This window comes from Eublepharis macularius, chromosome 14 (genome assembly GCF_028583425.1).
Source record: "Eublepharis macularius isolate TG4126 chromosome 14, MPM_Emac_v1.0, whole genome shotgun sequence".
Classification (NCBI taxonomy): Eukaryota; Metazoa; Chordata; class Lepidosauria; order Squamata; family Eublepharidae; genus Eublepharis; species Eublepharis macularius.
The window spans coordinates 3,023,316-3,047,040 of record NC_072803.1 but is presented as its reverse complement, the minus strand read 5'-3'; the positions used below and the strand labels follow the sequence as shown (position 1 = coordinate 3,047,040).

The following is a 23,725-nucleotide window of genomic DNA, read 5'->3' as shown; positions in this document are numbered from 1 at the left end:
AAGGGGTAGATTTGTAGTTAACCTTAGATCTGGGAAGGTACAAGGGAAATCTCATCTCTGCTATTGGCTCACGGAGAAACCCTGGGCAAAAAACAGGCTCAATTCTCTGTCTGTGAAATCGGAATGACAGCTAGGGTTGTCTGAAAGGCATAAAGTCAAAGCCTGCATGTGGCACTTCTGATGAATTATGGTCTTACAACAGACAATAAGCTTTTTTGCGGCACATAGGTTGTTTAGACGAATAAGCTGGCAAAGAGTGAGGAAAAAAACTCAAACATTTTGAAAGTTTTACCCTTCTTCCAGATAGTTGCTCAATAGTTGCTCAACTCTTTCTGCGTAGAAAATCACCACATGCTTTCTCATGGGGCTTAAACAGTTTGAATCTAGGACCAAGTGGATTGGTTTACATAGGCTACTTCTAAAAAGGAAGGTTGGCTCCCATTCTGCATCTATACTGGAGCAAACTTTTTTGGAGCATTCACAGCGTATGGATCATCTCTTTACTGTGTTACGCCTCCCCCCCCCCCCCACACACACACTGTGGCCACCATTATTCCCTCCACCACTGGACAGCAATTTGGGACTTATAAAACAAAAATCAGCAACTGACATATCACTATTGTGTTAAGCAGTTAATAATTTTAAGCTACAGGGAGGTATGATTAAATTAACATATTCTTAGGGTTTAAAACCGGGATCCTACTATATAAGTCCCTTAGCGTCTCCCCGATGACTCACAGATTCCAGACGACTAACCTGAAGGCGCTGCATGCCGCCATGTTCCGGATCGCGACGGGGAAAACGCGAAATAGCGTGTTTTCTCGCTCGAGTTTGGCGCGACGTCCCACCAGACCCCCCTTGCCCCTCTACCTGCCAATCCTCCCCAGACCCCTCCTGCCTCTCAGCCCTCCCCAGACCCCCCATTGCCTTCCTACCTGCCATCCCTCCCCACACCCCACCTGCCTCTCAGCCCTCCCAAGACCCCCATTGCCTCCCTACCTGCCATCCCTCCCCAGACCCCACCTGCCTGTCAGCCCTCCCAAGACCCCCATTGCCTCCCTACCTGCCATCCCTCCCCAGACCCCTCCTGCCTCTCAGCCCTCCCAAGACCCCCCTTGCCCCTCTACCTGCCATCCCTCCCCAGACCCCTCCTGCATCTCAGCCCTCCCAAGACCCCCATTGCCTCCCTACCTGCCATCCCTCCCCAGACCCCTCCTGCCTCTCAGCCCTCCCAAGACCACCATTGCCTCCCTACCTGCCAATCCTCCTCAGAACCCACCTGCCTCTCAGCCCTCCCCAAACCCCCATTGCCTCCCTACCTGCCATCCCTCCCCACACCCCACCTGCCTCTCAGCCCTCCCAAGACCCCCCTTGCCCCTCTACCTGCCATCCCTCCCCAGACCCCTCCTGCCTCTCAGCCCTCCCAAGACCCCCATTGCCTCCCTACCTGCCATCCCTCCCCAGACCCCTCCTGCTTCTCAGCCCTCCCAAGACCCCCATTGCCTCCCTACCTGCCAATCCTCCTCAGAACCCACCTGCCTCTCAGCCCTCCCCAAACCCCCATTGCCTCCCTACCTGCCATCCCTCCCCAGACCCCTCCTGCTTTTCACCACTCCCCAGACCCCCCTTGCCCCCCACCTGCCAATCCTCCTCAGAACCCACCTGCCTCTCAGCCCTCCCCAAACTCCCATTGCCTCCCTACCTGCCATCCCTCCCATGACCCCTCCTGCTTTTCACCACTCCCCAGACCCCCCTTGCCCCCCACCTGCCATCCCTTCCTAACCACTCCCCCAGCCCCAGCTTTTTAGAGCCCGTTGTATTTATTTGCACAATGGGCTCTGTTTCTAGTTTGACATATTGTTGTACCTTAACACTATTGCCACCTCAATAACTGTTTTTAAAAAGATCCCTCCAGTGGTGTGTGTGTGGGGGTGGGTGGCAGCCATGGGGGGGCAAGGCTCACATGGGGGCAATTCTGTGTAGGGGCCCCATTGCTCCTGCAAATGCCTGTGCATTCAGGGCAGCATTGGGAGGCATAGGGACACTCCTGCCGCTGTGGATGCTGGCTTAGAAACAAAGGAGTCTCTGGCCTGAAAAGCTGAAGAGAAGGTTTGTGCAGCTCAACAACAATTCTACATTAAGGAAATACGCACTGTAAGCAAGAAGTAGGAAGACTGCAGCAATGAGCAACTGGCTTGAAGCACTTGCCCTGGACACTCCCCTCCACCCCCGCACGATACTTAGCAATATTGAGAAGCGAGAAACTTAGCTTTAACTCAGAAGGCTGTTTGGGAGACAAGAGCTAATGGAAGTTAGAATGGTTCTAGCTCAAGAGCATAGTTTCTGAGTTGTCTTTAAGGGCAGACCCATGTAGAGTTTTGAGGTAACCATAGCATGAATCCACATGGCCAGGGTCCAGCCCTGTCCGAAGCAAAATGAAGCTGTTAGAAGGATTTTTTTGCAGCTGCATTGACTTGTTCTCCAGTAATGGTGCTGGATCCAGTCTAACCTCTAAGCTCTTGAATGAGTGTGCAAGCGTCAGCTGGGCGCCATCAAAGGCAGGGGCACAAATGTCCTGCAGGTAGGTGGAACTCGCACCTCACACCCATTCCGCAAACACTCCATTGGTTACCAGTCAGTGAATGAGTTCTCTTCAAAGTCCTGGTTATCACCTACAAAGCCCTGAATGGCCTTGGACCCCATCTGTAGGATCATCTTTCCTGATATGCTCTAATGCAAGAATTGAGCAAAGCCTTCTGAAGTTACTGAAATTACTGCAAATGGACAATTTCGGCAACTCTGGGTACACATGCATTCTCTGTTGTAGCTCCCGCCTTGTGGAATGGGCTGCCTGTGGTAGTCGGGAAGGCTCCCACACCTTTAGCAGTCCACAGAATGTGCAAAACACAGATGTTCAGGGGGGCATTTTTAAAAGAGATGAGATCTGAAGGAGAATAGAACAGACCGGGAAGGTGCTTTTATCACGGAATAGGAGGGCGCTCTGCGGCATCGCCTGATTTCTACTCCATTGTCTTTACCTTGTAATCTGCTTCCTGTATTGTTTATGGTTTTAGGTGGGTAGCCGTGTTAGTCTGTAGTAGAAGAGCGAGATTCGGGTCCAGTAGCACTGTAGAGACCAACTAGATTTCCAGGGTATGACGAAGGGAGATTTGACTCTCAAAAGCTCACACCCTGGAAATCTAGTTGGACTCTAAGGTGCTACTGGATCCAAATCTTGTACTGTTTATAGCATACTTTGACTTAGGTATCATGTTTTTTGCAATGTCCTCTCATTTTGTAATTCTCAGTCCTATGGCATTATTCATTGGTTGTCTTATGCAGTCTGATTGCATTGCCAGTTTGGTGTAGTGGTTAAGAGTGGCAAGACTCTAATCTGGAGAACCGGGTTTGATTCCCCACTCCTCCGCTTGAAGCCAGCTGGGTGACCTTGGGTCAGTCACAGCTCTCTCGGAGCTCTCTCAGCCCCACCCACCTCACAGGGTGTTTTGTTGTGGGGATAATAATGACATACTTTGTAAACCACTCTGAGTGGACGTTGTCCTGAAGGGTGGGATATAAATCGAATGTTGTTGTCGTCGTCGTCGTCATCATCATCATCTTATAATCAGTAATATGCCCTGAGTCTCAGCGAGAAAGGCAAACTATAAAGAATTACAAGTTAATTCTTTACTCTTATTTTGGCATTATGTGGATTAGAACTGGCTCAGCAATGTGTGGTGGTTCATCTCACCACTGCCCCCCAAGTCTTCTTCCAAGGAGTGCTAGCAGCCCTGGAGCTGAAATACATCTATTCCATAACCATATACCTCGCACTCTTTAATGAAATATCTTTTCTATATTATATTTGTATTTTTCTTATGTTCTTAACTTTCTTCCTTTAGTATCCCACATCCCTGCTGCAACCCTCTCCCCTCCCTTCTCTGCAACCCTCCCCCTCCCTTCCACTACCAAACTGGAGCGTTGCGGAAGCACCAGCATGGCAACAATCGCTCCAGGCCTCCTCACCTCCTCCCCTTGTCCCTTCCCACCTCAGAGCCAAGCTACAAGTGAGGAATGACATTTGAACGGCAAGTGGACAGACCCCCATGTATTCCTCCCTGTTCACTTGTGCTCCATTTGTGCTCCACTTGATCACGTTCAGCACCAGGGTTCAGCTTTGAATGAGAAAAGCCTATTAAAGGGCCAAAGGGGGCTCTGCCATTTGGGAGGGGGTGCTGAGCTCCACTCCCTTCCTGGATGCTCTGCCTACAGCCACTCGGATGCTTGGAATTAGACCAAACTGGAAACATCCACCAACTTCCCCCTTCCCACGTCACCCCCTACCCATGTTCCTCAGTATGTCCTCACCATATCAGTGAGATGAGGGGGCTGCAGTGGAAAGGGTGAGGCAGGAAAGTTCCATTGCACTGATAGAAAATTGAGGATGCAATCCCGCAGGTCCTTCTTTCAGGTATATCCGAGTCGGCTTTCCTTTGAGCCAGCTCAAGGGGAAAAGAGGGGGGCATGCTGCTGACCTCTCCGTGGAAAATCCCTGTGTGGAAACAGCCTATGTTAGTTAGGGGAAAGGTAACCCTACTACATATCATGGCCACTCCACACAGGTCAGAATCTCTCCGCTTGCACACCAGCCAGGTACCAGCTATGATGGGGAGCAGCTAAGTTATGGGTTAGTGGGTTGATGAGTTTCAGTTCAGCTACAAAATATTTTAATAAACTCTAGTTTAACCCATGCTTGGAGTCTAGTGACTTTCTTTTGGAGTGTGGAAGTACAAGATTATTTAGCATTCCTGTCTCTCCCTCCTCCCCAAGCATGTCTCTCCTTAGCAAAACTCTTGTTTTTCTCCGCCCCATCTTCTCCCTCTATCAACCCATCAACCTGGGTTGAGAGCCCAGGTGTGAGCCACATCCATCTTTAATATTTGGAAACCACTCTGAGAAAATTCAGAAAGTCAGGGAAACAGTTGTAGCAGATGTTCAAGAACCTTTCTGAAAGGTGGCTGGCAGAATTAGCTGACAGCTTTCTCCCCCTTTTTTTTTACTGGCCCTGCTCCTGCCCCTAAACACTGGCACACAAAATCAAGGGGCAAAGATTTCCCTCTCTCAGCCCCTGGACAAGCTTCCCCTTCTGCACATCTGCATGCCCAACAATTATTTAAGGCATGGGAGTAGAGTTGGCCAAAATGTTGGCAATCTTCCACTAAGCTCACTTATGGGCATACGTACATATTTTCACTGCCAAAATATGGCCCAGATCAGTCTCTGCTCCCAGTTGTTCCTCCCTTTAACTTTATGATCTGAGGTCTGTTTTCCAGGGCTGGGGTAAAGTTCTTGGAATCAACAAGATGGGGGTGGGGAAAAGGAAGCTTTAAAACTCGGTGCAGAAGGGAACGAGGGTCACTTGGACTTTGTGCAGGCTGGGAGACACCATGGAGGGGAACTTCATTGGGAAAGAAGATTACAAGCAGCATTTTGCTCCCAAAGACTACATCAAAACCTACTACTCTCTGAGCTCTGACTGCTATGCAGAAAACACCATTTTAACTTTCTCTCTGAAAAACCTCCACAGGGCCTTCGTTTCAGGTGAGTCTGTGCCAGTCCAAAATACTTGGCATCTATTGCCTCTACATGCTGTGGAGGAAACTTCCTCTTTATTTCCCCTCAAACCACCCACTCTGGGGAATCAATGGAGGAAGTGCTTCTCCCATCAACATTGGAGAGAGGAAGGATGATGTCAGCTCTCCTCTGCTCTTGAAGCAGTTGTGGTGGGGAGGAAAGCGAGTGGACTTGGAAGACAATGTGAAAAGGCCAGGCATGAGCACAGTTATTCCCACCCCACCCCACCCCCGGCAACTTAGTAACTTTGGAGAAGGGAGGGATCAGCCTCCTACTACCCCAAGAGAGCATTTTTGGACCTTGCAGTCTTTGATCTGCTTTGCATTGGGTGATCTGTGTCAGTTTAACACCCAGGTCACAATCTCTGGTCAGCAGCCCCAGCCTTTGCATGCTACCTTCTATGCTGGGGAGATTCTCCAGTGGCAAGGCGGGTATGCATGGTACACCTCGTCAGATCCAGTCTGCAGGGCCTGAGGGGATAGGCATGCCCACTCCCCCAGCATTTTCTTGCACAGCCCAGACTTGCTCAGGCATCCTTCCTCCTGCCATTTGGGTTCTCAGGGTAACCACTTCCTCAGGCCCCCTTGCTCTCCTCCGTTGCATCTGTCCCCCATGGGTACTACAGTCCCCTGAGAAAAGCAGAGAGCCTGATGTTTTGAAAAAAGTATAAATGAGTAGATAAAAAGGGAAATCAGTTTCGGGGGGAGACTAAACATTCCAAGAGGTGATTGGGGCATCCTGTGGCTCTAAAAATACACAGTCTTGGCCAAAGCACCTAGGAAGCAGCGACCTTTAGGATGCCAACAACCAGGAGAAAAACTGTCTTGCCCCTTTTACAGGGGTTTCCTGTGTGGAAATGGGCACCTGAAGTACAGAGGTAAATATCAGCACTTGGTAAATAACATCCCATTAAACCGTTGTTAAAAGGGTGGGGCTTTTTTTCCCCAGACAGTTGTCAAAACAAGCAACAGGAGATAGGAAGGGCTCTTGGAGCTGACTTACATGTTATACAGAATAAGAGGGTAGAATTCTGAACTCTTCAACTTCAGACTGCAGGTAGAGGGGAGGCCACATGTTTAAATGTCCCTCTCCCAAAAAGTTCCCCATATGAAATAAATTAACACACTGCGGGGAGAGGTCTGTTAAATCCATTCCTTTGGCCTGCAAGTTTACTATATGCAGGGAGGGTTTTTTTAAAGATGCAGGGAGAAGCATTAAAATATGAATGCTTGTCTAAGATCTGAATTGGCCGTAAGGGAATATAATTGGTTGCCAACTGGGCACCACATTTTTTGACAAAGTAGTTGGCTCATCAGAGCACAAAAGGGCCGATTCCAGACGGCCCTCCCCATCCCGAAACGTCGCGCGTCGTCGCGTGGAAAACGCGAAATACACGTTTTCTCGTGAGAGTTTTGCGCGAGAAAATGCAGTATTTCGCGTTTTCCGTGCGACGACGCGTGACGTTTCGGGATGGGGAGGGCCGTCTGGAATCGGCCAAGGTTAAGATGAACAATGTGTTTCTTATCTCTATCAGGATCCCTTTTAAAAAAAGTAAATTCCAGAGCCAATGAAGATACTTGGCCTGACATATCAATTTCTTATTCAAGGGCGATTTAAACTTTAAAAAACTCCCTCCTTGTTCCAGCTGACCCAAAGTGACGTCATTGTGCGGTCCTGAGTTCCACCACTGAGTTCCACCACCTCTTTTCCCAGAAAAAAAGCCCTATTAAAGAGGGTTGTGAACATCGGGTTAGGAAATTCCTGGAGATCTGGGGATGGAGCCTGGAGAGGGAGGTTTGGGGAGGGGAAGGACCTCAGCAGAGATGTGATGCCGGAGAGTCCACCCTCCAAGGCAGCCACTTTCTTTAGGGGAACTGATCCCTGTCTGCTGGAGATCAGTTGTAATTCTGGGAGAACTCCAGGCTCCACCTGGAGACTGGCAAACCTAACACTAACCATTGGACTTGACATCCAAGACAGAGAAATAGCAGCAAGGGTGAGTGATCAGGGCTAGTGACCAGCAGTGCCTGGGCCCAGAAACACTAGTAACAGGGCCAAGTTACAAGTGACGAATGACACTTGAACAGCAAGTGAACAGACGCACGTGTATTCCTCCCTGTGATCAAGTGGAGCGCAAGTGGAGTGCAAGTGAACAGGGAGGAATACACGTGCTGGTTCACTTGCCGGCCAAATGTCATTCATCACTTGTAGCTTGACTCAGAGAAGGGCACTGTTGTGCTTTCTGCTCCTCCATCCACAAAAACGGGGCCCCTCCTGGAAAACCCGCACCACACTTTGGCCTTGACATTCAGGCCTCTGCACCCCCTTTCCATAGGCTGTTGCTTTATTGGAAAACCACAGAGCCTCCAGCCAGAGGCACCTTGCCAGCTGCACCACATACTTCGAGAGAGGTGATGGGGCGGGGGGGGGGGTGCCCCAGCAGGCTGTACAGCCTTCCTGACTGGGTATGGGTCCATATTTCACACCAATACATGGAAAATCACTGCTATTCTGACAAGCAACAAAAGCAGCTCTTTTTCATTTATTGGATACATGTGCATGCTGCCTTTCTGCCATTCACACTCCACGAGATGCTATGTACTTCAAAACAACTGCTTACAATAAACAACACATGAAAGGAGAAGGCAAATAAGCCCAAATCAGGCGCTCATCTCGGGGAAGTCAGCAGCTCATCATGCCTGTTTATAGTTGGTATATTTATAGTTGGTAAAGTCAGAGACATATCAGCTGAGTTAAGAGCAGCAAATCAGCACTCCAGCAGGAGGTGGACTCTCTGGCCCTGCCCTGGCTCCAGTCCTGCTCCCAGTATCCACCGTAGTGTTACAGCTCTGGCACTGGACAGTTAAACGAGAGGTGAGAGTAAGACCAACCCCGGCACGGGTCCCTGGGGAAGACCTCTAAAAACACCATTGCACTCGACACAGTGTGTGGATTTGGACCGGCCCTGCTCTTTTATGAGAGCCAAATTGTGCGTGTGTGTGTGGGGGGGTGCTGTTAGAGTGCCAACCTTTGGATGAGAGACTTCCGCTTCGTGGATTCGCACACTGTCCACCCAGGAAAAGAAAGTTCTGAAGAAAATGCTCCCGCTGTGCAACTTCAGATCTCTTTCCATTGAAAGCATCTTTCAAAATAGTATGAAAAAGGAAGTACAATGAAGGGAGGAAAGGAGGGAGAGATGGGGAAAAATATCACCCATGTTAAAATGCAGGTGGCATTAAAGGAGACACCCTGATTGATATCGGAAGCGGACCCACCATCTACCAGTTCCTCTCTGCCTGCGAGTCCTTCCGAGAGATCATCGCCACAGATTATACCGACCAGAACCGGGAGGAGATGCAGCGGTGGCTGAGGAAGGAGCCGGGAGCTTTTGACTGGTCCTCGGTGGTGAAATATGCATGTGAGCTGGAGGGGGACAGGTATGGCGTGTGAGTTTGTGACTGGTATGATGTGGGCACCTGTCTGTTTTTCTAGGGGAGGTAAAGCTGTGGGGAGGGGGCATTTTATTTAAAAGATTTACATCTCGCACTCTCCAAAATCTGCCCGAAGCAGCTTTATTGACTTCTCTAATTTCTGTAAAATAGAAAAGAGTCCAGTAGCACCTTTAAGACTAACCAACTTTACTGTAGCATAAGCTTTCGAGAATCACAGCTCTCTTCATCAGATTTGAAAGCTTATGCTACAGTAAAGTTGGTTAGTCTTAAAGGTGCTATTGGACTCTTTTCTCTTTTGCTACTACAGACTAACATGGCTAACTCCTCTGGATCTAATTTCTGTATATCTCACCCACCCAGAGATTCTCAGTACTCAGGGTGGCTTCCAAGTAAAAACAATTTAAAAATGCAAAAACACAACACACAAACAGGAAGAAACAGCAGTTTTAAAATCTAAAACATTAAGCCTTTAACCAGCATAAAGCAGCAAGAATAACCAGAGTACCCACCAAAAGAACAGCAATACACCTATATACTCATAAAGCTGCCTTATACTGAATTTGAGCACCGGTCTACCAAGGTCAGTATTGTCTACTCAGACTGGCAGCTGCTCTCCTGGACTCCTGATTCATGAAACTAGAACGCACTACCACTGAGGAGACATGATCCCTGGGGAGGGGGTGAAGGGGCTGGGCGCCAAGCTGGTTCAAGCCCCACTACTGCCATGAACTCTGCAGGTGGCCTTGGGTCAGCCACTCCTCTCAGCCCAGCTCCCCGGCTGTATTGTGGGGATAATGACAGCACTGAGTTTGTTCATTGTTGCACTAATCTGTCCCGGGAGGTGGCATATCAGCACACTGTTGTTGTAGATATTGTTGTTAACATTCCACTTCCCTCCAGTTTTCAAAGGCAGCCCCATGGACAGCAAGTTCCTTCCATCCAGCCTGGATGTTACCAAGGCACACACATCACTAAGGCCCAGTCAGCTACCTCCAACCCTGGTAGACCAACCAAAGCTGGTAAAAGGCCCCCTTGACTATCTCCTATACGTGTTTCTCAAGCAGCAGCAAGGATGGAACTGGAGTCTAAATGGGTACCCAGTAGTTCCCTCCAGAGTCTGGCTTTTCTAGCCTGCCTTAGGGACTCCTTAAGCCCATGCAAAGGACTGGATTCCCAAAGAGGGCATCTACCCCTCCGTGTCCATCTTCCCAATTCCCCAGGTGGAGGGGAAGGAAGAACCACATTGACCTGCTTGGAGAGCAAGAGAAAAATGCACTAGCTAGACAGGGGAGGATGTGGGGAGCCCAAACATCTGGCAAAGTGAAGACTGAATGATCTCAAGAGTCCCTTTTCATGAGCTTTCATATGTAAGTATTCCAACAGAAGTAACAGCAACAGTGTGTAGATCAACATCCATTTGAGAAGCGATGGCAGTATTTATTTAGATATTTGTGCTCAGCTTTTCTCCCTAAGAGGGACCCGTTTTATCCTCATAATCATTCTGTTAGAAAATTTAGGCTGAGAAAGACTGGCCCAAGTTCACATGGCCGAGTGGGAATTCCCACCCGAGTTTCCCAGATCCTAGTCCTACACTCTGACCACAGCAAAGGAGGAGGAGGAGGAGGAGGGAAGAAAAGGTCAAGTCACAAACCAGCTCATACTGACCCCAACCACAGGTTGTTCAAAGCATGAGATGGACAGAGGTGTTATGCCATCGCCTTCCTCGGTGTAGCAAGCCTGATCATCCCTGGAAATCTCCTGTTCAAGTACTCACTGTGGTCTTGCTTAGCTCCCAACTTCTGATGAGCTCAAACTGGCCTCTTGGAGCTGCTCTAACCACTAGAGAAAATCTTAAAACGAAATTACTCCTGAAAGAGCTTCCTTTGCCCTCAACACTGACTGTTCAGTGTATGCCCCCTGAAAAGGTTTTTCTGAACTTCTATTTATGTAAAATATTGATATACCGCCCCTCCACTACACAATCCACATGGCAATGTAAGATCAAGAAATATAAAATCCATAACCATCAAGTAAGAATATCCAGCCCAAAACAAGCCGTGAAACAGGGATCAGATAAAAGCAGGCTGGCGCACTCTTTTCCACCACAGCAATGTGGGGTCCATCAGGCTGCAGATAAAACTCCAGGGGCAAAAATTAACAACCCATCTGGAACAGAAAAGTCCTTGCCTGGGTCTGAAAAATTTCAAAGGTGCGAAGAACAAGGAAGGAGAAGGGCACTTCAAAACCTTCAGGGAGGGGCATGGCTGAAAAGGCCTTATTCCCTTGTGGCTACCAACCCCTCCATGAACGGTGCAGAGGCATGCAGGACCTGGTGGGAAGGGAGGTGTGTGATGGTCAATACAATGCCCAGGCAGGTTTGGGCTGTGCATTTTCTTCCACTTCTTTCTGGTGTCAGCTGTGAGCTGGTCGGGTTCTCTTTCTTCCTTCCCAGACACACACAGGCCTATCATCTGACATACTAGAGCAGGAGGCAGGGTTGCTTGTATAGTAGAAAGGAGGCATTGCCTGGTGGAGTGTTGTGCCAACCTCATTTATTGTTTTCCAGGGAGAAATGGATTGAAAAGGAAGAGAAGGTCAGAAGGACCATCAAGCAAGTCCTCAAATGTGACCTGACCCAAGCCAATCCTCTTGCTCCCTTGGAGTTGCCTCCTGCCGATTGTGTCCTTTCTCTCCTCTGCCTGGAATCAGCGTGTGAAGATCTGCCAACCTACTGCTCAGCCCTAAAGAACATCAGTTCTCTCGTGAAGCCAGGAGGGCATCTTCTCTTAGTGACATCTCTGGAAGCAACCTTCTACATGGTTGGCCAGAATCGCTTCTTCTGCCTCTATCTGGAGCAAGAAACTGTTGATGATGCTGTGAGAGGGGCTGGCTTTGATATTGTTTGGACTGATTTGAACCGAGTGAGTTATTCACTGGACGTGTCCAACAATCGAGGCATGTATGTCCTGGTAGCCCAGAAACGGCAATGAAATGAAGGACCCTGCGCAGCAAAGGAAAAGGAAACAAAAACGAGACCATTCCATTGAACGATTCTGGTGTGTTAGAAAATGAACAGGATCGAAGGGATTCAATTGCATTTAAGTATAAGCTGATTCAGGAGGAAAAATGAGTATAGGATATTATTTGTGTAAAGGGACTGCACATTTAATAGAAGATTTTTTCTTTTTTTCTGCTCTCTTTGAGATTTAATTAATAAAGCATGAAGAATTCTAAATATCGTTCAGTGAATGTGAATGGACTAACTAGTCCTATTAAAAGACCAAAAAAGAGTGATTCTTAACAAGGATAACAGCAGGATTTGAATCCAGTGGCACCTTAGAGACCAGCAAGAGCCCGAGCTGCCTAGGGAGCTTACACGTTGACAGTCTTGTAGGTCTCTAAGGTGCCCCTGAACTCAAATCCTGCTCTTCCACTGCAGACCCACGTGGCTACCCACCTAAAGTATTAACAAGAAGGTAGACATTCTCTGTTCATACAAGACACTCACGTGAAACTGGAACACAGGAAATATCTATCTGCAATATTTAGTGGGCAGGTTTTACATGCAGCAGGCCCAAATAAAACAAGAAGTGTATTAATTGCACTCAGCAGTAAGGTATCAGTTCCATCGAATCCTAGGGTGGGAAGGGGCATTACAGGCCTTCTAGTCCGACCCCCTGCCCAATGCAGGAACAGCCTAAGAATCCCCGACATATATCTGCCCAGTCACTCCTTGAAGACTGCCAGTGAGGGGGATCCCACCACCTCCCTAGGCAGCCAATCCCACTGTGGAATTACTCGTAATGTGAAGATGTTTTCCTAATGTCCAGCAGGTACCTTCCCTCGTGTAGTTTAAACCAATTGTTTCAAGTCCTATCCTCTGTGACCAACAGGAACAGTTCCCTTTCCTCTCCTAGGTGACAGCCATTTAAATGCTTAAAGAGAGCAATCATGTCTTTCGTCAACCTTTTCTTCTCTAAACTGAACATTCCCAGGTCCCTCTGTGTCTCCTTGTAGGGCTTGGTCTTCTTACCACTGATTCAATTTGTATTATATCAGTAATTAAAAATCCAGAAGGGACATACTTATTTGTTATAGGGAGGATGAATGGCCTTAAGAGAACATTTGGTTCAGCACTCTCTCCCAATTCAGGTCAAAAAGTGTTACTTGAAGAGCAAGTGAACAGGGAGGAATACATGCGAGTTTGTTCACTTGCCATTCAAGTGTAATTCATCACTTCTAGCTTGGCCTTCAATTTGCCATATTCAGGTTTCTCAAATCTGGGTAATTCAATTTTCATATTCAAAGCAGGGAGGCAGGGTAGAAGATACTGTGGCAGAAACAGAAAAAAGTTGCCAGGTGAGTGGGAGATAGGTTTGCCAGGCCTACATCAAGCTTAGGTGGGAGTTTTGGGGTGCAGGGCAGATTCAGGGTGGGGGGAGCATTGCACAGTATGGCAACATCCCTTCCGAGCGGAGACCTGGACATGACATCATCACATTGAGTGACTCTCTGCCCACTGTCAGCGGGCAACTGGTAAGCCAGGCCACTGGCTGCAAAGCAGGTAATTTTGCTTCATGTTGTGCTCATCACGGACTCCGTACAGCTGCAGAAACCTGCTCCTCATATCCCATTTGAGACTGTGCTAATCCTCTCCTCCAACTGTTGCTCCTACTAATCTCTGTGATGTGAGGCATGAGGGCACTTGGAGGGGGGCATGCAATGCTTTGGCCTTTGCAGCTTTTCCGTGCAGGACGTATGAACAATCTCGTTCATGCACATGCAGATACTAATAGGCTGCATTGACCCCACCCCCTCATTCCTGCCTCTTCCCTCCTGTTCCACATTCCTCCTACAGTACCTCCAAGTAGGGTTACCAGGTCCCCTTACCCTGCTGGCAGGAGGGAGAATACCCAGCAGTCATCTTCTCAATGTATCTCCCTGCAATGTCATTGCACAGGTGCAGGAGCGCGCACACGCTGTACAGCGCGCCAATTTGGGCCTCAAACAGCCCAATTGGCTTGCTGCAAAGTGCAGGAGCACTCTTGGGGCGGTACGATGACATCACTCCCAGGAAGTGAAATCGTCACGCCTCTCCAGGAGTGCGCCCAGGAGGCGCCCAGGAGGCCCGTTCCAGCACTTTTTATGCCACTGACCAGGTGAGTGGTGGCGGGGGCTGGAGGGTGAAAGTGGGGAGTCCCTGCTACCACCGGTAACCCTGCCTCCCAGGCCCTTTCCACTCACTTCTGTCATGTTGCCAGAAGTCCCTGAAGTCTGGAGATCATGACTTCCATACAGGGATGCCATGTAGAGGTGGCAGCTGGTGGGAAGTTTGGGGGATGGTGACAGGGGTGGGCTAGCAGTACAAGCATGATGTCGTCTCTTCTAGGAAAAACTCTGAAGAATTCTGATTGTGTTGAAAAGCAAACTTTCCGGGCTGCTGGAATACAACCGTTCACCGGGCTTGGAGTTCCATGCCCAGATGCTGACATCTAAGGCAAGTCCAGCCAGGCCCATCCGGAATCCATTCAGGACTCTGGACATGGACAGATTCTCTCCGGCTGAGCCAAATCTGCTGCCTCGAACCCACTGCTTGGACGGGAATGCTGAGGGTCGGGTGGAAGAACAGGGTGATCTAGCAATATAGCTTTTGATTATTTTATTGGAGTTTCTGCCTGTAACTCTCTGTCTATTGATCTGTTCCCAATTACCTGTGCTTTCTAGATTTTATGCGTGTGTTTTTAGTAATAAAATGTTATTGCATGTGGCCCAAGTCCATTATGATCTTAAATTAAGAATACGTAGAAATCTTAATTTAAGAATTAAATTAACATGCTAGGGATGCCGTTCCCCCTCTGGGGGCGGGGATTCCCCCCTCCCCCCTCCTCTACTCACCTGGCTGGCTGGGGAGGAAAGGTGTGGGAACACTGCCCCGGGCGTGCTCCTGAGGTGGCGTGACAATGTCACCCCTGGGTGTGATGTCATTGCACTACACCTGAGAGTGCTGCTGCACTTCTCAGCAGGCTGATTTTGGCCCCAAACAGGCTGAATCGGGCCCGTTCGGGGCCCCAATCAGCCTGCTGAGAAGTGTGCACATGCTTCCATGTGTGTGCGATGGTGTCACTTCCTGGAAGTCACATAGTGATGTAGGTGCAGGAGCACGCTCATGCTTAAGCGCCCGGGCCTCCCCCTCCAAGAGGGCATGGGCAACTGGCATCCCTAAAACATGCAAATCAAGCTATGACAAATTAGGCCTGGCGCTTGGCTGTGGCTCTGACTCTCATAGCAGCCCATGCAGGCACTGAGAACATGAGGGTGACATGTGGGCCTGTATCAGCCAGAAATTTTTTCCCCTGTCTCTGAACCCAGGTCAAGGCTGGCTAAGCTTACCCCAAGAAATTGATATCTAGGCTCAAGACAGCGAAGACAGGACAAAATGTAGTGAGGAACGTCCTATTCTAGGGCTCCTTAGGGACACAGGCACCGAACAACAGGTTTGGGGGTATAATGACCCGTTAAGATAGCTGTTGGTGTAGTCTGGAAGCAGATGGCAATGAAGGCTTTTCTAAATCTATTAAAGGTAATATTGGAAAGAAAGGCAAGATGCTCTGTTACAATGCATTTTGAGCTGCTTCGAGTCCCCTTTGGGGTATCCATGAAGTCAGCAATAAAAACAGTAATACCAGGACAGCAGTCTGGCTCATGAGTAGGGGCATGGGCTGAAAGCTGTGCTGTTCTCCTTCACTGAGGCACTTTGCAAGTCTGGAACTTCCTCCAGTCTTGGGGGGCGGGGGGGCTGGTCCTACAAGGATGAATGATGGCTGCTCCAGGAAATGGAGTTTTGACAGCCCCTCTCTGTGGACAGTCAAACCACATGTCTGTTTGCCAAGGCCTCACAGTCCAGGAGTTCAGTCTCTGGGCAGGGGTGCCAGCAGCAAGGTCCTCTTTGCGCAAGTGCAAAGCGCATGCATGCTCCAGCATCAGTGCAATGACGCCACCTCTGGGAGTGATGTCGTTGTGCCAGCCACGGGAGCACTCCCAGGCTCCATGAGGGGCTGATTTGGCCTGTGCGTTTACCGCACGTTGTTGAGGTGCCTGCCAGTGGCGGGCAACCTCTAGGAGCTTGCCACCTCCCGCTGACCACTGGCGGGTTGGTGTGCAAGGTGGCAAACCTCTGGGAGTTTGCCTGCCACTAGGCAGGTACCTGGGAACCCTACTGGGAGGGGTAGTTAAAAACACATCTGGCCCCATTGGGCGCTCTACAGAGGTGTAGGGGGGCTGGGTCCAAGACAGTATCTGTGACAATCCACACTACAGAAGCAAGCTTCAGCAGTGAGCCCTGACGTGTGGGTGGCAACATGGCAGGTCTGCAGAAATAGGAATTCTGGTTCAAGCTCCATTCTGGCACAGTACAGTTCCTCAGGATCCTGTGATATGTGAATGTGTGGACCAGCCCTAGACAGGAGGGACATTTGGGGGAGATTTGGGGTGGAGGGCTTGTCCCATTCATCTTTTATTATATTCCAGAGAGATGTGGGTCCAAAAGGAAGAGAAGGTCCGAAAAGCCATCAAGCGAGTCCTGAAGTGTGACGTGACCCAGCCCAACCCTTTGGCCCCACTGTCCGACTGTCTGCTCTCTTAAAATTAATATTAATAATAGTCCATCTTTCTCACTGATTACAGAGAGTGAGTGAAAATAAAATATAATCAACAGCTAGGATATTCACTGAGCAAAAGCACTGTAATGAACAACAGTTAGGATGTTCTGGGAAACAGATACAATTGGGAAAGGAAGCAGAAAAATTTTAAACAAGCATTAAGCTAAGCAGAGAATTAAAATTTATCTGCAACAAAGCGTAAATAATCTCCTGGTCAGGGCCAGCGCCTCCATTGAGGCAACCCTGGCGATCGCCTTCAGCGCTGAGGAGCCAGAGGGGGTGCCGGGGCCGGGGGGGCGCACCGTGGAGCTGGTGGCAGCCGTGTGCGGGCAGCTGACCGGAAGGGATGGGAAGCTGCCCGCACGCCGCCCCAGCCACCTGCCACGCCTGGCCCACAGCTACTGCAGCCTCCCAGCACTCCCACGCTGTTGCTGCCGCCAACATGTGCCCCCGGCTGGGAGCAGCAGCCGCGGGCCTGGCGTGGCAGGCGTCTGGGGTGGCATGTGGAACAACAGAGCGGGAGGGCTGGGAGGACACATGCGTGCCTCCCCAGCCACCCACTGTGCCTGGCTGGGCCGGCAGCCTCTCAGCTCTCCTGCCCACCGCCCCATAGTCCGGGTGCGCGTGTGAGGGGGCAGGAGCAGTCCTGAAGCTGCCCACCCCAGCCTCAGGTGCCACAAACCCTGGCGCCAGGCCTGCTCCTGTTTTAGGCTTAGCTAAGAAGCATACTTCAGCCTTCACATTTGTTCAGTTTCTCTCCCCCCCCCCCCCATCCCTGCTTCTCAGCTGGTAATCTGTTCTGTCCCCTTCCTTCAGCCAGCCAGCCTTCGGGCTCCTGTCTCTCAGTCCCCCTCTCTTGTGGCCAGTCAGCCTCCCTGTCTGTCCCCCCTGTCCGTTATTCCTAATCTCAGTATGAGCTCCTAATCAAACTGACTTTTCCATCCCCCCCCCAAAGCTTCATTGATTTCCATCATTCTATTGGCAGCAATTTTCCTCCTCTCCAGCATTGAGAATGACTACAAATATTCCATTTCTTCTTCATAAGATTAATCAAAGTATTTCCACCTCACTAGGTAATACAGTCTATTGTGTTTCACTTTAGAGTCCAGGACTTCTTCCACTTCATGATGAACTTGCCCATCCACTAAAATTGGGTGAGGGGTCCCCCCGTTCTGGATGCCACTTGTCAGGAGGGGGAGCTTTTTTAAAAAGGCTGAAGTGAAATACGGGATAAATTTACCTCAAGTTCTTGGGGAGTTGTATTTCAACAGTTACTTAATTTATTACTTTTTTGACAGGAAATGGTCCCAAATATTTCCACCCAGTTTTTTTGCTGGGTTGCTCCCCTTAATATTTTTGGTGGAGATGAATACAAAATCTCCTGGTTGTAGTTTCCATTGTTCAGAGTGTTTTCTGTCAGCAAACTTATTATAGTCTGCTTTAGCTTTGTTCAGAGTTCCCTGTATGACTTTCCACTGGGATGTTAGATTAGTCCACCACTCCCCTAAATCTACTGGTTGCTGAGAGTTAGGGGTTGTGGCAAAAGGCAAGGCTGTCCCTTCATAGCCTTGTACAATCTTAAAAGGGGAGGCACCTGTGGAACTGTGTATTGAGTTGTTGTATGCATACTCAGCGAAATGAAGAAAGTCTATCCAATTATCTTGTTGATAATTGATGTAGCATCTTAAAAACTGTTCTAATACTTGATTAGCCCATTCGGATTGTCCATTGCTCTCAGGATGATAGGTGGAGCTAAGACCGTGCTCAATTCCAGCAACTTTGAGAAGCTCCCGCCGGAAGTTGGCAACGAACTGTAGTCCCCTGTCTGATATTATCTTGGTAGGGAACGTGTGACGCCGTACCACGTGTTTCATGAAAAGGCTGGCCAGTTTCTTTGCTGTAGGAATAGCAGTCCATGGAGTACTACTATTCCTCCCCCGGGGCAATTTCTTCTCCAGAATTAATTCAATAGTACAGTCCGTAGCCCTGGGGGCGGGGAGTTCATCAGCTTCCTGTCCTAGTCTGATATCCTCTCCACTACTCTGCTCTGGTTCACTGCCTACCCAGTTCTCTGCATCAAACTGCTCTGAAAAGCCCAGTGGGAGCAGCTAGCTGAAAAATTGGCTAGTGACCTTTGCTTACATCTGTGCCCTCTAATGCATGTTGCCCTCTGTTCCAATTAGCCTTGGTGAGGGTCTGAATGCCGGTATTGTTCCACCACTGGAAAAACAAGATGCTAGAACTTCCAGTGCAAATTCCAAGGGGAATTCAAAACAAGAAATTCAAGGCACCGGCCAAAGGCTGGAAGTGCACTTAAATGAACTGATTGGGCAAGAGAGTTCTTTCCAAAGAATGCTCTTTCCACATCTACTGCCTGGGATGCTAGAGGTTGCCTGAATGTTGGCCAAGTCATTGGTTTGCTTTTAATTTCCTGCAGGGACAAATGGGCCGAGAAGGAGGCCAAGCTGAGAAGAACCCTCAAGCAGGTTCTGGATGGTGACGTCCTTTGGAGCAACCCCCTGGAACCGGTGACCTTGCCCCAGGCTGACTGCCTGCTCGACGTAGAATGCCTGGAGGCTGCCTGCAAGGACCTCAGCGCCTTGCGGGCTGCTCTGAAGAACATCAGCTCCCTGCTGAAGCTCGGGGGAACCCTGGTGTCGGCTGGGGTTTTGGGGTGCAGTTTCTACATGGTCGGCCCCCGCAAGTTCTCCTTCTTGGTCTTGACCGAGGAGATCCTGAGAGATGCTCTCAACACAAGTGGATTTGCTGTTGTGGAGTTTCAGTCAGAGCCCAGATTTACCAAGAATATGTTTAACCTCTGTGATTACTCTGGTAAATATTTCTTCATTGCCCGCAAAGAGAAGGAGGCATAAAACAATGAGGGAGCAAAAGGGGTAGATTTGTATCCCCAAAGGGATCAAAACAGCTTAAGTAGTTGACCTTAGATTTGGGGAGGCCCAAGGGCCAATCCCATCTCTGCCACTGGCTCACTGAGCACTTAACCTTTCAGCCTCAATTCTCTATCTGTGAAATAGGAATAATAGCTAGGGTTGTTGAGAAGGCGAAAAGACAAAGCCTGTATATGGCACTTTAGATGAATTATGGTCTAACAGTAGATAAAAAGCTTTTTTTGTGGCACTTAGCTCATCTAGACTAATAAACTTACGAAGAATGAAAAAAAATTAGACAATTTTGAAAGTTTAATGTTCTTCGAGATTATTGTTTGCCCAACTCTTTCTGCATAGAAAATTACCCCATGCTTTCCTGTGGGGCTTAAACAGTTTCAACCTAGGGCCAAGTGGCCTGGTGTACTTAGGCTACTTCCAAAAGGAGGGCTGGCTCCAGTTCTGCATCTATACTGGAGTAAGCTTTTTTGGAGCATCCACACAGTATATGGATCATATCTTTACTGTGTTTCCCCTTGCTTTCCTGTGATCTTTCCTGAACTCGGATTGGCCGATACTATCTTTTTGGAAAGGTTATTGTCAAAGCAACTTTCCAGGCTGACTAGATGGGAAGGTGTGCATTTTTGCAGGTTCTGTCTACATCAGTACACTGTCCCCCTCCCAAACACACATTGTGGCCACCATTCCTCCCTCCACCACTGGACAAAATTGTAGGATTTTTAAGCAAAAATTGGTAATTGGCATATTGCTGTTGTGTTAATCAATAGTGATATATCAGTTATTGATTTTAAGCTACAGTGAGATGTGATTAATATGTTCTTAGAGCTTAAGACTGGTATTTGACATATCGTTGTGACTTTACACTATTGCCACCTCAATCACTGTTTTTTAAAAAGAGCCTGGGGGAAAATGCCTCCAGTGTTGTGTTGTGTGTAGGGAGGGGCAGCCATGGGGGGCAAGGAGCATGTGGGGGAAACTTCTGTGTAGGTGCTCCATTGCTACTGCAGACTGCAGCAATGAGCAACTGGCTTGAAGCATTTGCTCTGGACACCCCCCCCCACACACACACAATACTTAGCAATATTTAGCATTTAGATGCTTAGCTTTAACTCAGAGCTAAACTACAAGTGACGCCTGACACAGGTTGGACACTTGTCAGCTTCCTTCAAGTTTTGATGGGAAATGTAGGTGTCCTGGTCTTGCAGCTTGGCTCTCCATTTAATTGAAGTTTACAGAGCGGCAGTCTATGGTGGGGAGAACATGCGGTATGGGTCTGAGTCTGGGTCTATATTTCACATGAATACACGGAAAATCACTGCTATTCTGACAAGCAACAAAAGCAGCTCTTTTTCATTTATTGGATACATGTACATGCTGCCTTTCTGCCATTCACACTCCCTGAGATGCTATGTACTTCAAAACAACTGCTTACAATAAACAATACATGAAAGGAGAAGGCAAATAAGCCCAAATCAGGCGCTAATCTCGGGGAAGTCAGCAGCTCATCATGGCTGTTTATAGTCAGAGACATGTCAGCTGAGTTAAGAGCAGTTATTTTTCAGTGCCAAGATTTCTCCAACTTACACTGCCATGTCAATTTCTTGGGCTGGTGCATATGGGACTGAGCTGAACCAAGTGAGTTATTCACTGGATGTGTCCAACAATCGAGGCACATATGTCCTGGTAGCCCAGAAACGGCAATGAAATGAAGGACCCTGCGGAGCAAAGAAAAATGAAACAAAAACTAGACCATTCCATTGAACGATTCTGGTGTGTTAGAAAATGAACAGGATCGAAGGGATTCAATCGCATTTAAGTATAAGCTGATTCAGGAGGACAAATGAATATACTATATTATTTGTGTAAAGGGACTGCACATTTAATAGAAGATTTTTTCTTTTTTTCTGCTCTCTCTGAGATTTAATTAATAAAGCATGAAGAATATCTTTCAGTGAATGTGAATGGACTAACTAATTCTATTAAAAGACCAAAAAAGAGTGATTCTTAACAAGGATAACAGCAGGATTTGAATCCAGGGGCACCTTAGAGACCAGCAAGAGCCTGAGCTGCCTAGGGAGCTTACACGTTGACAGTCTTGTAGGTCTCTAAGGTGCCCCTGAACTCAAATCCTGCTCTTCCACTGCAGACCCACGTGGCTACCCACCTAAAGTATGAACAAGAAGGTAGACATTCTCTGTTCATACAAGACACTCACGTGAAACTGGAACACAGGAAATATCTATCTGCAATATTTAGTGGGCAGGTTTTACATGCAGCAGGCCCAAATAAAACAAGAAGTGTATTAATTGCACTCAGCAGTAAGGTATCAGTTCCATCGAATCCTAGGGTGGGAAGGGGCATTACAGGCCTTCTAGTCCGACCCCCTGCCCAATGCAGGAACAGCCTAAGAATCCCTGACATGCATCCGCCCAGTCACTCCTTGAAGACTGCCAGTGAGGGGGAACCCACCACCTCCCTAGGCAGCCAATCCCACTGTGGAATTACTCGTAATGTGAAGATGTTTTCCTAATGTCCAGCAGGTACCTTCCCTCGTGTAGTTTAAACCAATTGTTTCGAGTCCTATCCTCTGTGACCAACAGGAACAGTTCCCTTTCCTCTCCTAGGTGACAGCCTTTTAAATGCTTAAAGAGAGCAATCATGTCTTTTGTCAACCTTTTCTTCTCTAAACTGAACATTCCCAGGTCCCTCTGTGTCTCCTTGTAGGGCTTGGTCTTCTTGCCACTGATTCAATTTGTATTATATCAGTAATTAAAAATCCAGAAGGGACATACTGATTTGTAATAGGGAGGCTGAATGGCCTTAAGAGAACATTTGGTTCAGCACTCTCTCCCAATTCAGGTCAAAAAGTGTTACTTGAACAAATGGTAGAAGTGGTGGACAATTGGGCAGATGGGGAAATATTCATCGCAGGAGATTTTAATTTTGTAGATGAGGCTACATCTGATACCCTGGGGAGACTATCACATTATTCCACAAAATATTTAGAGAATGGGTACTGGGAAACGGCTTGTTGGAACCTTTAGAGACCTCCATCCACACCAAAGAGTATAAACCTTTCATTCACATGTGACAAAGTCTCATCCTCTTGCTTAATAGACAGCTTTAATGGCCCAATGACATTTCCTGATCCTGCACCTCTGTTAGTTAATATTAAGCTTAATACAACGAATGGAAAAAAGATACGGAGGTGGAAGATGTATAATTCATTACTACAAAGTAGTTTGAGAATCTCAAGTTTAAGAAATGAAATAGCCTCTCCCACTTGTTCTTTCTGTCGTCTCTCTTCTTCCCAACCTTCACTCTAAACTCGTTTGAGGGCCATCCTGGTATCCGTAACATGAGCTGCATAAAAGCGTTTTGCCTGGGCTACTATGAATCCTGGGCTCAGCCATGCCGCCACGCGTGTGAGTCCTTCATCAGCGCGCAGCTGCTTGTCCCTAGTGGCTACCTGGAGTGTTACTTTCCAAAGCAGGCAGTCCTCCAGGTGAACCTCACGATCCCAAAACTTCTGGATGCCTCTTTCAGCAAGGTCCCATCTGAACCGCCTAGCCATTGTACTACCTCTGGAATCCTAGGTGGAGTAGACGTATGGAGGCAGTGCGGGGACCCTTTGTGGCAGAGGAGGGTATCCCGATCCCAATGCAGGGTCGCTGTTCAAAGGAGCTGAAACAATGGGGTAGATTGCAGGGGCAGTAGCCATGGGCAAACCCTCGAGAGGTGCCATTGTGTGAGCACAGACACAGGTGCTGAAGCAGTTCGTCAAAGCGCTGTAGGCGCGACCTGACTCCAAGCAGGGGCAGTAGCCATGGGCAGACCCCCAAGAGGCGCCATCGGTGTGAGTACAGGTGACTACAACCAGAGGCTACAACCAGTGAGTTTGAAGGCGACGCCTCTAGCTTGAACTCTGGTGTGGCATTGTGATGCAGCTGCCCTGGTGGCTCCCCCAGGCTCATGACCATCCACAGTTAACTGGAGCCAAAACAGGAAGAACAAAGCCAGACTGGGACGGAGGAGGGAGTTGAACTCATAAATTGAAAGGCCAGCCCCCCCCCCC

The 23,725-nt window shown here is 48.6% G+C and overlaps 2 protein-coding genes across 2 annotated transcripts; both read left to right on the top strand.

Annotated features, from left to right (window-relative positions):
- Window positions 1-5,430: 5,430 nt before the first annotated feature.
- Window positions 5,431-12,321, top strand: LOC129341956 (nicotinamide N-methyltransferase-like). The gene is made up of 3 exons (XM_054997323.1): window positions 5,431-5,601; window positions 8,864-9,071; window positions 11,653-12,321. Exons 1-3 carry the CDS (start codon window positions 5,448-5,450, stop codon window positions 12,074-12,076), a joined length of 786 nt encoding a protein of 261 aa, XP_054853298.1. The 5' UTR covers window positions 5,431-5,447; the 3' UTR covers window positions 12,077-12,321.
- Window positions 12,322-14,144: 1,823 nt separating this feature from the next.
- On the top strand, window positions 14,145-19,712 carry LOC129342284 (nicotinamide N-methyltransferase-like). The gene is made up of 3 exons (XM_054997971.1): window positions 14,145-14,245; window positions 16,963-17,067; window positions 19,182-19,712. The coding sequence occupies exons 1-3, from the start codon at window positions 14,145-14,147 to the stop codon at window positions 19,615-19,617; spliced, it is 642 nt and encodes a 213-aa protein (XP_054853946.1). The 3' UTR covers window positions 19,618-19,712.
- Window positions 19,713-23,725: the final 4,013 nt, after the last annotated feature.

Coding starts and splice junctions, on each gene's coding strand:
- LOC129342284 (XM_054997971.1), top strand. CDS start 14,145: ATGACATCACTCCCAGGAAGTGAAATCGTCACGCCTCTCCAGGAGTGC. Junction 14,246..16,962: donor CTTTTTATGCCACTGACCAG/GTGAGTGGTGGC, acceptor TCTCCTGGTCAG/GGCCAGCGCCTCCATTGAGG. Junction 17,068..19,181: donor GTGGAGCTGGTGGCAGCCGT/GTGCGGGCAGCT, acceptor AATTTCCTGCAG/GGACAAATGGGCCGAGAAGG.
- LOC129341956 (XM_054997323.1), top strand. CDS start 5,448: ATGGAGGGGAACTTCATTGGGAAAGAAGATTACAAGCAGCATTTTGCT. Junction 5,602..8,863: donor CCACAGGGCCTTCGTTTCAG/GTGAGTCTGTGC, acceptor GTTAAAATGCAG/GTGGCATTAAAGGAGACACC. Junction 9,072..11,652: donor TGTGAGCTGGAGGGGGACAG/GTATGGCGTGTG, acceptor ATTGTTTTCCAG/GGAGAAATGGATTGAAAAGG.